The sequence below is a fragment of the Canis lupus genome, chromosome 15, assembly GCF_003254725.2.
Source record: "Canis lupus dingo isolate Sandy chromosome 15, ASM325472v2, whole genome shotgun sequence".
NCBI classification, from domain to species: domain Eukaryota; kingdom Metazoa; phylum Chordata; class Mammalia; order Carnivora; family Canidae; genus Canis; species Canis lupus.
Window position 1 is genome coordinate 18,264,939 of NC_064257.1, and position 16,727 is coordinate 18,281,665.

The 16,727-nt window shown below is 37.7% G+C and overlaps 1 protein-coding gene across 20 annotated transcripts in view; it reads right to left on the bottom strand.

Annotated features, from left to right (window-relative positions):
- The window catches only part of HNRNPC (heterogeneous nuclear ribonucleoprotein C), a 58,545-nt gene that overhangs the window by 21,802 nt on the left and 20,016 nt on the right, over positions 1-16,727 (bottom strand). For 15 of the 20 annotated variants that reach the window (XM_035699455.2, XM_025439427.3, XM_049094554.1 and 12 more), the window contains 3 exons: positions 7,258-7,534; positions 891-1,005; positions 241-288 (listed from right to left, as the gene is read on the bottom strand). In XM_035699455.2, the coding sequence (XP_035555348.1) occupies positions 241-288; positions 891-1,005; positions 7,258-7,498 (404 nt within the window). In that variant the 5' untranslated portion in view covers positions 7,499-7,534. The remainder of the gene's footprint in view (positions 1-240; positions 289-890; positions 1,006-7,257; positions 7,535-16,727) is intronic. The other 5 variants (XM_035699462.2, XM_035699460.2, XM_035699457.2 and 2 more) reach the window with 1 other exon arrangement.

A 16,727-nucleotide genomic window follows, 5' to 3' on the forward strand; every position in this document is an offset into this window, starting at 1 on the left:
TATTGGACACATTCCCAATTGCCCCATACATAAACTGATTCTTTGAAATTAACAGAAACGTAACCCTAGTCTACCTGACAATTTGTAGGAAGATATTTTTCGTTTTGTTTATGAAGGTGGGACTTTGACAATTTGTTTGTTGTTCGTTACTACAAGAACATTCATCACAAAATAGAAAAATAAATGGTTCTTACTAAATGGCTTTTTACCAGAATAGACAAACAAACACCTTTAACATACCTGTCATAATAATCTCGTTGAAAGTCATAGTCCAAATCAAAAGAGGAGCTGAAAAATAAATACCGAAGAAGATTAATTTGGAGCTGTTGATGTAAATTCACAACAGCAGATGGGAAAAACAAAAACAAAAAACCATGCAAAATCAACCATAACAAATAGATCAAGAAATTAGCATGGAATAATCCCCAATCATTCAAACAATAAATCACTAAAATTCCAATCATCTTAAAGGCCACTGGACATGCAGCAGCTAATTTGCAAATTTAGGCATAAAACTGTTATAATTTCAATATACAACGAAATAGCTAATATAATATTGAAAAATACAACAGTAAACCAAACATTCTTATGCTACCCCCCTTCCTTTTCATATTTCCCAGCTTCTAACAAACAGAACAATTTCTCTCAAAAGATTTCATTTTATGTTACAAATACCAAACTGCTCTTTAGAGTGAGTAAAAAAAATCTCAGGGAATTCTAATAATTCTCTGGGAAATGGGCGAAAAGGAGGCATATTAATATAAAATTAAAAAGCATCATTTTTACACAGATAAAACATATTACAGTTAACCCTCCCCACATCCAGAAAACAGATAGAGAAGATGCCCACTGATGGACACAATGCAGTTATAAATAATAAAGTTCCGGACCTGAGTAGAGGGGACGGAGAAGGGTGTTCTGGTACTGACCCGTACATCTCCGCTGCAGAACGTTTCACACCTGCTTTTCCTCGGTTCACTTTTGGCTCTGCAGCCAGATTAATATCTGAAAAAATAAAAACAAATACAAACACTTTAATGACAATTGTGGCAGGGGTACGGTAGAATCTTAAATCACAACTTTTAAATTGTGTACGTAGTATTATATAGATCAACAAAGGCCTAACATTGTATCTCCTCTTACATAAGAAGGGCTCACGATTTTTAAAAGACTAGAACTCGTCTTTTAATCCTTTCTCCTCTTTTCTGTTAATAAAAGTATTCATTATATATATATTACATTTGTCTTTGATACCTTCTACCCTCAGGCTCCTACTAAAATGAAACTCTGACTATTCAGAGCACATTAGGTAGGAATGATCTCAGGGAAATAAAACCTGTATCAAGTCATGAATTAATGATTGGATTATGATACCCTCAAATTATCCTCAAAAGTGAATTTTCATTCTCTTTACAAATAGGATGAGCTGTAAAGTTGAAGAAAAATAGTTAGGAAGGAGCAGCCTGGGTGGCTCAGCAGCTTAAGTTCCTGCCTTCATCCCAGGGCATGATCCTGGAATCAAGTCCCATGTCAGGCTCCCTACATGGGGCCTACTTCTCCCTCTGCCTGTCTCTGCCTCTCTCTCTTTCTGTGTGTCTATCATGAATAAATAAATAAAATCTTAAAAAAAAAAAAAAAGGAAATACTATGCAGGGGATCCCTGGGTGGCTCAGTGGTTTATCGTCTGCCTTCGGGTCCAGGGCGAAATCATGTGGTCCGGGGATTGAGTTCGGCATCGTGCTCCCTGCATGGAGCCTGCTTCTCCCTCTGCCTTGTCTCTCATGAACAAATAAATAAAATCTTAAAAAAAAAAAAAACTATGGAATGAATTGCTGAACAACCCTTAAATACGTATTTGTGTGTCCAAGTCTGCACATGCACACACATCAAGAAAAAGGAATTAGGGAATGGAAAAGTCCTAGTTTCCATATACGACATAATTTTAAAAACACCTAATCCAGCATGGTCAGCTATAAAGCTAACACCCACTGATACTCAACAAAAGAATCCATGCCTTCTCTTATTCTAACATTTATCAAAATCCAGCTCTCCAAAACTTAGTGCATCAAATGACTAATCGAAAAATTTAGTATACTATTTGCTTAACATTTATGAATAATGTTCAGAGTTCTTATTCACAAACTCAATTCCAATTTTTAACATCTAATCTTAAGAACAAGCTTGCCTTTAGTTGAATTTTTATTTTTTTATTTGAATTATTTTTATTTTATTTTTTTAGGGTCCAGGCACAGTGTGGAGCCTGCTTGGTATTCTCTCTCTAACCTCTCTTGTCCCCACTCCCACCTCACTGTCCCCCCTTTTGAAAGCAGATCTAAAAGAAAAATAATAGACCTAAACTATATATAAAATAGATCACACAACTTTTTTTTTAAACTTATAAGCTGCTTTTTTGAAAAAAAAATTTTACTTATTTATTCATGACAGAAAGAGAGAGAGAGGCAGAGACACAGGCAGAAGTAGAAGCAGGCTCCATGCAGGGAGCCTGACATGGGACTCAATCCTGGGTCTCCGTGATTACACACCAGGCTGAAGGCTGTGCTAAACTGTTGGGCCACCGGGGCTGCCCTGCACAACTTTTTAAAAAAAAAGATTCCACTTATTTTTCAAGAGAGTGCAAGAGAAGAGAATCAGGCAGGGGGTGGGGGACATGGACAGGACAGAGGAAGGCAGGCAGACTCATTGCTCAGCAGGGAGCTGGATGCAGGGCTGGATCCCAACTGGATCCCAAGACCCTGAGAATCAAGACCTGAGCCACTCAAACACCCCTGATTACACAATCTTATAAATGAATTATTTCATGGGATTCTAAACTATCAGTACTGCATTAATGTCCAGAATAAGATTTATATAATTAAAAGAACCTGAAATTTTAAAATGCATTTAGTAATGTTAATTTTAGTAAAAAAGAACAAAAAGATATGGTGATTTTGAAACTGTGATACAAATTGTAGCACACGTAAAATTGTTTTTTCTTAAAATTAAAATGCTCCAGGGATCCCTGGGTGGCGCAGCGGTTTGGCGCCTGCCTTTGGCCCAGGGCGCGATCCTGGAGACCCAGGATCGAATCCCACATCGGGTTCCTGGTGCATGGAGTCTGCTTCTCCCTCTGCCTATGTCTCTGCCTCTGCCTCTCTCTCTCTCTATCATAAATAAATAAAAAAATTTAGGGGATCCCTGGGTGGCGCAGCGGTTTAGCGCCTGCCTTTGGCCCAGGGCGTGATCCTGGAGACCCAGGATCGAATCCCACGTCGGGCTCCCGGTGCATGGAGCCTGCTTCTCCCTCTGCCTATGTCTCTGCCTCTCTCTCTCTCTCTGTGTGACTATCATAAATAAATAAAAATTAAAAAAAAAAAATTTAAAAAAAATTTAAAAAAAAGAAACTTTAAAAAAAAAATGCTCCATATTCTGCCTAATGAAACTAGACCAACTATTAAAATTCAACAAGCACTCCTGGTATACAGTGACTTCGATGTAATTCTCATTGAAAGAAGCCAAGGCTCTTAGGAAAAAGTGGCAAATCAAGATTTAGGTCAAGAAACACATCAGATAGGGGGACACCTGGGGGGCTTAGTGGTTGAGCATCTGCCTTTGGCCCAGGGCATGACCCCCGGGTCCCGGGATCAAGTCCTGAATCAGGCTCCCCGCACAGCGCCTGCTTCTCCCTCTGCCTGTGTCTCTGCCTCTTTCTGTCTCTCATGAACAGATAAAATCTTGAAAAGAAAAGAAAAGAAAAGAAAAAAGAAGAAAAGAAAAAAGAAAAGAAAAGAAAAGAAAAGAAAGAAAAGAAAAGAAAAGAAAAGAAAGAAAAGACATCAGATAGGGAGGTGAGGGGGGGGATGAGGTGACCTGGTGACAGGCACTTGACAGGAAGAGCACTGTGTGTTATATACTGCATGTTGGCAAATCGAACTTCAATTAAAAACAATTATACATATATATAAAGAAATACAACAGATGACCTGGAAGAGCTTGTGCCAGAAAGCAAAGGTGCAATGAAATTATGACAAGAGTACAGTCTCAAGCACCCAGAATACACTGGCCACAAATGAAATATTCCGAGCTCTGAAGAATGACGTGCGATGAATTAAAACACGTCAATTTAAAATATTAGTTTATGGGGGCACTTGGCCAGGTCACTCGGTACAGGATGCAATTCTTGATCTTGGGGTTGTGAGTTCAAGTCCCATGTTGGGTGGTGAGCTTGTAGAACTTACTTTAAAAGAAAAAAGCTGAAATTAAGGTTTTGAGAAATATTTACCTGGTTTTTCCAACATGAACGGTTTTTCAGAAAAAGCAATTATTATTGCTATTTTTTAAAGATTTTATTTATCTATTCATGAGAGACAGAGAAAGGCAGAGACCCAGGCAGAGGGAGAAATCGACTCCACACAGAGAACCCGATGCATGACTCGATCCCAGGTCTCTAGGATCACGCCGTGGGCCAAAGACTGGCACTAAACCGCTGAGCCATGGAGGGGTCCCAGAAAAAGCAATTATTAATGAGGAGTTGTTCATTTCAGGAAAGTTATGCAGAAGAAATTAGAAAACCTACCTCTGCAAACTGCTAATGAAGAATCTAAGCAATGATCATCAACAGATGATCAAAAACTGATGGGCAAGTTTATCACAGATGTGTGATACTGGATTTCTATTCCTATTGGATAGCATTGCTCTAGATTTAATAGCATTACAAAAAATAAAGGTAGAGAATAACAAATTAAATGACACACAATGAATGAATCAGTACACAGGTTGCAAAACTATGTCTGCCTAATGTCTGCCTTCAGCTCAGGTCATGATCCCAACGTTCTAGGATCCAGCCCCTGCTGAGCAGGGAGCCTGTTGTCTCCCTCTCCCTGCCACATACCCCTGCTTGTGCTGTCAAATTTTAAAAAGTATAAAAAAAAAAGACATCTAAGTTGCAGTTAATGAAATGCATATATATATATAGACATGGACTGGATCTTGATTTAAATAAATCAAGTTATTATTAAAGTCTTGAGACAATATAAAAAACCTAAATATGGATCAAATATGTAATGGTATTAAGGAATTACTACTGAGTTATTTTTTATAGGTGATAAGGGCAGTGCGGCCTGCATTTTTTTTAAAAGTTTTCATCTGCTGGATATATGCTGCAATCTTAAAAATCCTTAAAATTTAAGAGAAAAACAACCAAAACAATAGATGAAAACAATATTGGTCAAATATCAATTATCTGTTAAGCTAGGTAAGCTGTACTTCCACTCGTGTTCATTAAATTCTTCTACTTTTGTATTAGTAAATTTCCATGACAGTTAAAAAAAAAAAAAGCCCCAAGTATCATAAGAAAGGACTGACTTCATTTAGGATGCAAAACTCCTTGTTCATTTCTGTCACAGCCATTTTACAGACACCAAAGTCTTATACATGTGTTTTCCTGTATTTTGGTATAGGAAAAATGGCTATGAAAATTCCCTATGTATTCTCAATTATAACTGTTCTATATATCTTCCTTGTCAAGGACCACAAGATTCTTTAACTTCAAATATTTTCCCTTCCCAATCCAGTATGGTTGGATTTTCTAAACAGCATTTGAGAAGACTTTATAATACAAATTACAAGGGACTTTTATTAGAATGAAAAGAGTTTTCAAGAAATAGCCACTAAGAAACCATAACCAAACATTCAAAATAGTCTAAAAAGTTGTTGAGGGACACCGGGGTGGCTTAGTTGGTTAAGCATCTGACTGTTGGTTTTGCCTTATGTAGTGAACTCAGGGTGGTGAGATCAACCCCTGCAGGGCACTGTACTCTGCACTCAAAGAGGAAATCAGCTGTGGATTCTCCACAACCCCCGCCCCTGCCAGCAGGTTCACTCTAAAATAAAATCTTAATAAAACAGCTGCTCTGGCTATTAAACATAAATGCTCTTTGCTCCAAGAACGGAGCTGTCAGTTATTTAAAAACAAAAAGTGTTGAAGCTTTACAATAAATCATGTTATGTATGAAGTATTAATTATTACAAACATTCTGAAATGCTAAAGTTTTGTGTAGTATTTACTATAGGTAAACACCAACATGGAAACACTTATGGTGAAAAAAATCCACTCCACACTGAAGAGAAAATGCCAAGTAGGAAATAAAATATTTAAGTTGTAATTAAGCTTGCTGAACTCATATATTTAAAACAATTGAATACAAACTCCTGAAAATAAAATGAAAATTTAAATAAGCCACTTTTTAGAAAACTAAAGTGTCAATTATGAACTGCTATTAAGTTTATAAATCTTGGGATCCCTGGGTGGCTCAGCAGCTTGGCGCCTGCCTTTGGCCCAGGGCGTGATCCTGGAGTTCCGGGATTGAGTCCTGCATCGGGCTCCTGGCATGGAGCCTGCTTCTCCCTCCTCCTCTGTTCTGCCTCTCTCTCTCTCTCTCATGAATAAATAAATAAATCTTTAAAAAAAAAGTTTATAAATCTTACATAATTTGGCTAAATTTCTGAACAATATATTACCAACAATGAAACTAACCATTCTGTGGCACTGAAGATGTGTGTGCTTATTCCCTTTTATTTATAAGCAAAAAGACTTGTGTCTTACAAACCCTTCACCATCCCTAATATTCATACCCAAGAAAATATAAACTATATCAAATTAACTATGATTCTGACAGTAAATCTCAGCAACTGGTAGTTACAAAACTATTCATGGAGGTGAAATTTTACAATCATCAGGAACGTATTTATGTGCTCTAAATGAGATCTTCTCAATTTTAAAATATATTGAGCAGAGCTCAGATCTCATTTCTCCAAACTATTACCAGTGCTTAGAACAGGTAAGAGACTGAGGTACTATACCTCCATTTTAACAGGTGAGAAGGCTCACAGCCAAGTTATGTAGACTGCTCAACACACATAATTGTGCCAAGCTACCTGACTCCATAGCCCTTGAGTGACTAAGCTATATATGGTCCTTGCCCAATCTACTGTGAGTGGAAGGACACAGCTATTTCGGCAACAACTGTACCTTTTTTTAATGTTATTCCCACCCTCCTGACTTTACTCAAGACCACCAAGTGAAGTTTATCCTGTCTTTGCTACACAAAATGGAATAAAATCCTTATTTAGCACATTGTATCTATAAACCTAATGTATTTTAGATTTAGCTTAATGGAGAGGGAGTAAAAAAACAAGCATGAATAGAAAAACTCATATCTAAATTAATCAATCAACAAATAAATTCAACCCAGGTCTTACCTAAAACCTGGCCGGCAATCATTCTGCCATCCTCTCCTGCCACAGCAGCCCGGGCATTTCTCTCATTAACATACTGAACGAAGGCAAAGCCTTTATGAACAGAGCAACCCACGATTTTGCCGTATTTTGAGAAGATTGCCTCCACATCAGATTTCTTGACCACAAGAGTATTGAGATTCCCAATGAATACACGGGAGTTCATGGAGCGAGGATCTGTCTTGTTGGTAACATTGCTGGCCATTGTCTTTGATGGTAAGGTTCCTCTCAAAGCCGAAAACTGGAAGGGAAAAAAAAAATGCATTCAGGTGGGGAGAAAAAAAAGTAAAACTAAAATAGTCCTCGATAAAACTTTCTGTTTACTTTGAACCTCTTTGACTAACTAGAATACCACTCTACTTAAAGGGATCTCACAGCACCAAGTATATTACTATTTTAGAGAAGAGAGCTCCTGAATAGATGTATCCTTACAGAAATTTAGGCTCCCTCTTCCCTAGTTCACTCCTGCAGTGCTAGACTATTATTTCCAAGATGGTGGGGGTGGGCCTCTAGACTACTAGCAACCCAATTAAGGACATTATCCATGTGAAGTGAGCTCTCTCTGTTCCAAAGTCCTCAAGCAAACTAAAACCCCTTAAGCTCTCAACTACCAACTTCTCATCATATTTTACCTCTCCCTGTCATACTAACCTAACCATTCCCCACCACCTATCAAGACTTCCACCCTCTTTTTGCCCATTGCTATTATTCTGCCCACAAGCCATTCTTTAGCTAGCCAAATGTGGACAACACTCTCCCCTTCAAGCATAATTAACCTTATTAAACTAAGGCAGTATATAGACCCAATGCATCTAGTCTGGAAATCTTTATTTCCAGGTACTTTTGTTGATTTATAATATGCCAGAGATCTCTTAAGTAACAATACAACCATTTTATAAAATGCAATGACTCTTGACCTACTTTTTATGTGATAACCTATAAAATATAGCTGGAATATTTTAATACTAGATGGTGATGATGATAAAACTAGCAAGTAGAACACTGCATGAATCAAAGGAGGAGAACTAAGAAGACAATACAACTTTCCTCAGGCTGTTTCAAAGAAAAATTATCTTTATGTATATGAAAGTCCAATCATACCATAATTATTTGGAGATTGATGCTATATCATCGTAAGTCTTTCTCAAATGAAAATGTTTTGACATTCTTTTAGTTTCTGTATCTGCTGCCCCTTCCCCCTCCAACTACCAAACTCAAACAGGATTTAAGATGGATCCATCCGCATTAGATTTTGAGTACCATTCTTAAGATTTATTTCCATTTATCCTTTTGAAACTCCAGATAAGTGTCTAGTATTTTATCTTTCCAATCCAAGAGAATGACAAACTAGTTCTCGTAGATTATGTAAAAACATCTTCCATATACATATAGCAAATCAGCATAACATTGCTTATTCAGACCACTAATATTCTGATCCTTTAAATATCTACTTATTTCACAAATAGTACTGATTTTAAAGCTGTAACAACCGCTTATTCCTCCTAGTCTTTAAAATCCAAGAAACTAAAAAATAAATAAATAAATAAAATTCAAGAAACTGCCTTTACTTGATTTTGATTCCTAAATCAAAGTTTTACAAGCAGTAGTTTCTTAATTTTAACTAAGTAATAAATTTTACCAAACAATAGCACCAAGTCATGAACACTTTCAATTTAAAGTAGGACTTCCAGAAAGCCTTAAAACACTGAAAACAACTCCTACTGAAAGGTCTAAATGGTTTGAGATGTTACTGTTGGTTTTCAAATTTTGCCATTATTTTAAGTGAGGAGAATTCAAGCCAGCTTTTTGCATATGTTTGCACAAACACACACATATTCTACATATTGTAGAATTCCCAATGAATACACGGGAGTTCATAGAGCGAGGATCTAAATACAGGAAAAATCTTCTGGGTCTTAATTAGCAATTACCTGTGAGGGGAAAAAGGATGGCCTTACATGCCACTGGCATGCTGAACAAGACGGAAAAACACCAAATAAACCTTAATGTTCCCTTAAAATATATTCCTTGGAACCACAGAACAGAAATGGACTTAAATGACGATTTTCTCAATTTTCAAAGAGGGTGCACAGCTAGTACCAATCTAGAAATAGAGAACTCATTAAGAATTCGTCCTTTCAAGGATCTCCATTTGAAAAAGACTAGTAAAGAAACATCCATATACACAAATAAAAAGGTGCTAACAATGGTTGCCACCTTTGAATTTAACAATATAATTTTATCTATTTTCCCCAATTATACATGGTTTCTAAATTTGCTACAAGAATCGTGAACTGGGGGACCCCTGGGTGGCTCAGTGGTTTAACGCCTCCCTTTGGCCCAGGGCCCGATCCTGGTGTGCCAGGACTGAGTCCCACCCATGTCAGGCTCCCTGAATGGAGCCTGCCTCTGTCTCTCTGTGTCTCTCATGAATAAATAAAATCTTATTAAAAAAAAAAAAAGGGATCCCTGGGTGGCGCAGCGGTTTGGCGCCTGCCTTTGGCCCAGGGCACGATCCTGGAGACCCAGGATCGAATCCCATATCAGGCTCCCAGTGCATGGAGCCTGCTTCTCCCTCTGCCTGTGTCTCTGCCTCTCTCTCCGTGACTATCATAAGTAAATAAATAAAAATTAAAAAAAAAAAAGGGGGGGGCCCTGAACTGTTGGGCAGCGCAGGTGGCTGGCTCAGCAGTTTGGCGCCTGCCTTCAGCCCAGGGCCTGATCCTGGAGACCGGGGATTGAGTCCCACCTCCGGCTCCCTGCATGGAGCCAGCTTCTCCCTCTGCCTGTGTCTTTGCCCCTCTCTGTGGGTCTCTCATGAATAAATAAAATCTTTTAAAAGACTAAAAAATTATGAACTATTAATGGAAAAATGACTTCAAGCTCAAGGACACTGGCTAATGCCATTGTGATAGATTTCAATGCCCATACTTACTCTAAGGAGTTAAAACATAGAAACAACAGTAAAGACAGGTGAACCCACAAAGGCCCGTTAATCCTGCTCCAAAGAACACTTCTTAAAGAATAAAAGTTACTACAAATTAATACATGTTTTCACTGAACCTTTTTTGAGTATCTAAAAAGTATTAGGTACCAAGGCTGCTTTCAGAGGAAAATAACAGAACAGATAAGATTACTCAGACGATAATGTTCTTTTAAAATTGTATTTTAGAGAAAACATATTTCTAAAATTTTACAAATAACCAAATGAGCTCAGGTCATATTTGACCCAAACTCTTTTATTAAGGTAACTCACCCATGAAAGTGGTAAGAAGGAGAGAAATGGTCAATATCTTACACGCAAAGAACTACTGGGGGAAAAAACAAAATCAAAACCCGTGGGTTTCCAAGAAGAAAAACAACAGCAGAGCAGTTTTTTAACATTTCTGAATCCCCATATAAAAGCAACTAGATAAAAAAAAAAAAAAAAAAAGCAACTAGATAGACCACAAATAAGCTTAGGTATCCAAGGATTGCATCAAAACTGTTGCATGCAAGCTGTTAAGGGGACGCCAACAAGCCCTTGTATGCATGGTCATCACTGTGGGAGAAACAAAAGACTTAAAAATTGAAAAATCCCCAAATATCCATTTATTGGAAAACCAATGGAACTATTTTAAGAAAAGCAGTTCAAACAGGAAGGGTTTTCCCTGCTCCAAGTTTGGGGTGAGTACAAGGTACTGTTATAAAAATGTCAATGTGCCAGACAGCCTTAAAGTCTCTATAAAAATCTCAAAACTCACTCATACTGCACCATTAACGTCTTATCCCTTTCCAACCCCCGAAAGTAGTTATTATTCTAACTTTAATCATTTTGTTGGAAGAAATATATTTTTTAAAGATTTTATGTATTTATTCATGAGAAACAGTGAGAGGCGCAGAGACAAAGAGGGAGAAGAAGGCTCTATGCAGGGATCTCGCTGTGGGAATCCATCACAGGACTTGGGGATTACACCCTGAGCCAAAGGCAGCTTGAGGCTGTGCCATCCAGGGGTCCTCTTTGAAAAAAATACTTTGAGTGTGTGAGAGAGCTCATGAGTAGGGGACCAGAGCAGCAACACACTCCATCTCTGCTGAGCAGGACCTGAGATGACCTGAGCCAAAGGAAGATGCTTAACAGACTGAGCTACCCAGGTGCCCCTATAGTAATCACTTTTTATTTTTTTAAACATTTTATTTATTCATGAAAGAAACAGAGAGAGGCAGAGACACAGGCAGAGGGAGAAGCAGGCTCCATTCAGGAAGCCTGACATGGGACTGGATTCTGGGTCTCCAGGATCACACCCTGGGCTGAAGGCAGCACTAAACTGCTGAGCCACCTGGGCTGCCCAGTAATCACTTTTTTAAAAACAATTCTAGGGATCCCTGGGTGGCGCAGCGGTTTGGCGCCTGCCTTTGGCCCAGGGCGCGATCCTGGAGACCCGGGATCGAATCCCACGTCGGGCTCCCTGCATGAAGCCTGCTTCTCCCTCTGCCTGTGTCTCTGCCTCTCTCTCTCTGTGTGACTATCATAAAAAAAAAAAAAAGTAAAAACAATTCTATCATCTCATCATATATCCCTAAACAATAGTCTTACCATTAAAGCAAATTAAATCTTTTATGGCTCTTTGAAGAGAAGTTCCCTTTCATCTTTAACTTAAAATTTATTCTTTGAAGAATGCAGACAGGATATTTGACTGTTAAGTTTCCCAGTCTGGATTTTCCACAATTTCATACTCTTATGACAATTCCACATATTCTTATTTTTCTTAAAATTGGAAGCTGGGATCAAAGGCTTGACCCGATACACGTGTAAATCCTTGGAAGACTCTCTCTCTCTATATATATATATATGACATTGTCTTTTTCTGGTTATTTATGCTTAAATTCTACTATGTCTTTTTTTTTTTTTTTTAAATGATAGGCACACAGTGAGAGAGAGAGAGAGGCAGAGACATAGACAGAGGGAGAAGCAGGCTCCATGCACCGGGAGCCCGACGTGGGATTCGATCCCGGGTCTCCAGGATCACACCCTGGGCCAAAGGCAGGAGCTAAACCGCTGCGCCACCCAGGGATCCCAAATTCTACTATGTCTTAAGTAATACAGTATCTCCAGTTTATCTCTATTACTTAGAACTTAGGAGAATTATTTCCCTTGCATGTTAGTAAGTTTGCCCGTGCCCTCTATAGATGTCAGTTTTGCTGGGTATAAAATCTTAGCATTGCATTTACTTTCTTTGAATTTGTTATTCTTATTTATTTTCTTTTTTTTTTTCTTATTTATTTTCGAACTATCACAAAATCATTCCTAAGTTTGGACCTTGCTGGCAAAGTTGTTTTTATTGACTTTAGTAGTTACAGGGTTTTTGCTTCCTTGTATGTATTTAAGTTTTTAAAAATAAATCAAGGTCTAGTATAAGCAGATTTTTTTTTAAGATTTACTTATTCATGAGAGACACAGAGTGTGGCAGAGAGACACAGGCAGAAGGAGAAGCAGGATCCATGCAGGGAGCCCGAAGTGGGACCTGATCCCAGGACTGCAGGATCACACCCTGGGCTGAAGGGAGGTGCTAAACCACAAAGCCACCCAGGGATCCCCGAAACAGAACACATAGAAACAAATGTATTTAAAGCTGCATCATGGGTAATAAATTACCTCAATTTACCTTATATGACAGATCAATTTCTCCTAGGTTTTTAAAACTAAGTGCTACACAGGTAACTTAAGTAGAACTTCTCTAACTAGTTTAAAAATCGGACCCAAATGGTATAGTCTTAAAGACACACACCTCAGATTTCAAGTATAAAAGCAAGCTGCAGAAGAAATGATTTAACTTTTTGTTTTTTACCTTACAATAGATACATATTACATCCTACATGCACTTTTTTAAAACAGATTTTTAGTTAACAGCTTAGTATTCTGAGTCCCTGGGGGGCTCAGTGGCTTAAATATCAGCCTTTGGCTCAGGTACTGATTCCATGCTCCTGGAACAGAATTCTGCATCAGGCTCTCTGCTTAGTCGGGAGTCTGATTCTCCCTCTTCCCTCCACTGGCCCTTGAGTGTTGTGTCCAAACTCTCTCAATAAATCTTAAAAACAAAAAACAAAACAAAACAAAAAAAAACAAAGCAACAACACAACTATGTATTTTAATTACCAACAACTGCAGTCTTTAGAATAATCTACAAATCACTTTAAGGACACCTGGCTGGCTCAGTCAAAATGTAACTCTTGATCTCAGGGTTTTAAGTCTGAACCCCATGTTGGGTATAGAGACCACCTAAACAAAAAAATCCTTGCAAATCACTTTCAATTGGGAATTATGACTAAATGTTTAAGTCAAAGGGTGTCTGGGTGGTTGAGCATCTGACTCTTGGGTTTCAGCTTAGGATAAAATCTTGGGGTTGTGGGATGAAACCTCTTGGGCTCTGCACTTGGCAGGGAGTCTGCTTGGGATTCTATCTCCCCTCCGCCCACCCTGGTCATATACACGCACTCTCTAAAAGAGATGAATCTTATAAAATATAAATCTTTTAAATAAAAGCTTAAGTTAAAAAACAGTATTACAGTTATACTGTGACAGGAGGCATATATAAACTATCCATCCACAGGGACGCCAAGGTGGCTCAGCAGTTAAGCGTCTGCCTTCAGCCCAAGGTGTGATCCCGGAGACCCAGGATCAAGTCCCGCATCAGGCTCCCTGCATGGAGCCTGCTTCTCCCTCTGCCTCTGGCTCTGTGTCTCTCACATGAATAATAAAATTATAAAAAAATAAACTGTCCACATAAAATTTAGACACTTAGGAAAAATAGAGCAGAAAGTTTAAAATATTCTGTGGGAAAAAAATAAAATAAAATATTCTGTGGGTACTCTTTTGGTTAATCCTGATGTCCCTCATTGTCCAGTTCCTCAAACTGTAGTTTATAAATTCCACAACTTCTTCCATTTTTTGATGACCAGAAGTATCTGGCACATTCTAAATACTAGATAATTCCTCACAGATTACTCACATCTTTTTTCCTTAGAAAATATTTTTTGAAGTTTGTTAATTCTAGTTAACATATGTTTTAGGTCTTATTAGAAAAGTAATTTTTTAAAAAAGTTTATATATTTATATATGTAAGTAATCTCTAAACCCAAGGTTAGGTCCAAACTCAAGAGACCCAGATATCAAGAGTTATCTATTCTTTCAACTGAGCCAGACACTCTATAAAAATAAATAAATAAATTTTAAGTCAAAATCATTCCACATAAGCATGCAAGTAAAGAGAAGTAGATAGAATAATAATTTTTTTCCCGTTTAGTTCACTGCTGACGATTAAGCAGATCTGCTTTCCAGAAAAGCAGAATTTGAACACAGTAAAATACAACAGTAGGAAAAGAGCATCTTCCTAAAGGTTATTTGGTTGGTAGCACTCAAAACTCTAGTCCACGGATGTGTGTGGACACTACACGTTTGTGTACTATATTACTTATATTCATATAGACACACATTTTCTATGCATGGGGCTTGAACTCTTGACTGATCCACCCAGGAACCTCTCATCTCACTATTTTTCTCATCAAAGGATCACTAAGTTGGGTCTTATCTGCTAAGTAAATAAAAACTGGGGATACTCCGTTATCTTTATTGCCTTATTACACTAAAAGATCTGTGTCTAATCACAGGCTTTATGTTGAACCAATAAAATCAAGAGATTTTACGGACAGTGTCAATGCTTAAGATTTGTGTATATAGAAAGGTTTCTCTTTTTAAATTTTATTTATTTATTTATTCATGAGAGACACACAGAGAGGCAGAGACACAGGCAGAGGGAGAAGCAGGCTCCATGCGGAGAACCTGATGTGGGACTCCATCCTGGGTCGAAGGCAGGCACTAAAGCCACTGAGCTACCCAGGCATCCCTATAGAAATGTTTCTATTTCCACTCCTGGCATTCTATCTTAAAACCAATCAATCGAAAAAATCTACATCTGGTCGGAATGCAAGCAAAATATCAAAATTTTATTTTCAACTATTCACTCTCAAACTCATGCTACCCTGATTCTTTGCCTTCTTGAAACAAACCTATCTTGGATTGTCAGTCTTCCTAAATGTTTGGGATATGTTCGTACCAACTACTTCATTTCTCTTAACTTAGCATTAAATCTTAAGTAAATTCTGCTGGGAAGTGGTACAGAAAGGTGGGAAAGGCACCAGATTATGAGAGGTACAGAGTTCAAATGGTCCAAAAACAATTTATAACTGGAATCAATTCTTTAGTTTCCTTGCCTTTCTTTTATGTCTGGGGCAGAACTCCACCTTTATTCAAAAGGGACTGGAAAGACAACTTGACAAAACAGTCTAACTCATTCAGTGTTCAATATCATATTTAGCTATATTAACTACAAACAAAAAACCTATCGGAGGAAATGAGCCACAAAATATGTTTCTACTGAGATTTGATCCAATCCTCTACCTATTTACCCTGTTCACTAAGCTAATCACATTTATACTTACTCATATCACATGATCTATTAGTCCAGGAAAAAAAGAAATCAAAGTATCTATATGGCTTGAGATGTCAAAACATACTAACTAGAGAACAAGGGAAATAACTTGCCTCAGACAAGAAAATTCAGAACCTTGCCATACAATTGGTTTTACTACACCCCCCGAACTAGCCTGGCCTATAATTCAATTCACATCAGAGACAACTACCATAGACTATTTCCCATCTTTCTTTGAAGAAAATAAAAAGCAAAGCACTAGATGGCAGCAACGAGTTGGCAATTTTTTAAAAAGATGACTAAATCTTTTGAGTCCAAAGATTTTCTAGGTCACACTGGCTTTCACAACTGGTCAATGTTTCTCAATACCTTTTCAATACTATAAATTTCCTTGCCTATGGAGAGATCATTATCTGCACCAAATTGTTTTCCTTTAACAAACTTAAGTTCTATTTTGCCCGTTTAGGCACTTCTCACATAACTATCTGGCCCTCCCTCTTTGTTCTCTATGTATCTTTATTGCATTCATCAATTATTTCCCTCTTGCCAACAATGAACTGTCATTTGTCTGCAAAAAGAATAGTATATTTTAATTTGCTCCATCCCAAAACTTTTTTATTCATCAAAACACAGGTATGATCAAGATAAAGACTACTAGCACGAGAAAATAGCATATGGTGATATTTTGAGGACACTTTCAGGACACAAAAATCTAAGATGGCCATTTTTACTCATTCATTTATTTTTCTAAGTAAGATAAAGAGTCAAAAAAAAAAAAAAATCAAGAGTCAGACACTTAGCCTCCTGAGCCACCCAGGAGGTCTAAAGCTGGCCATTTTTTGATAAGCTATTCAACTGCTAGGTCTAAGAATTAAAACGAAGATAATACTCAAGATATAAATTAGAGGGAAGTAGATAATTCAATAAATGGCTGCACACAGCAATAAAAAAACCACCAAAAAACCT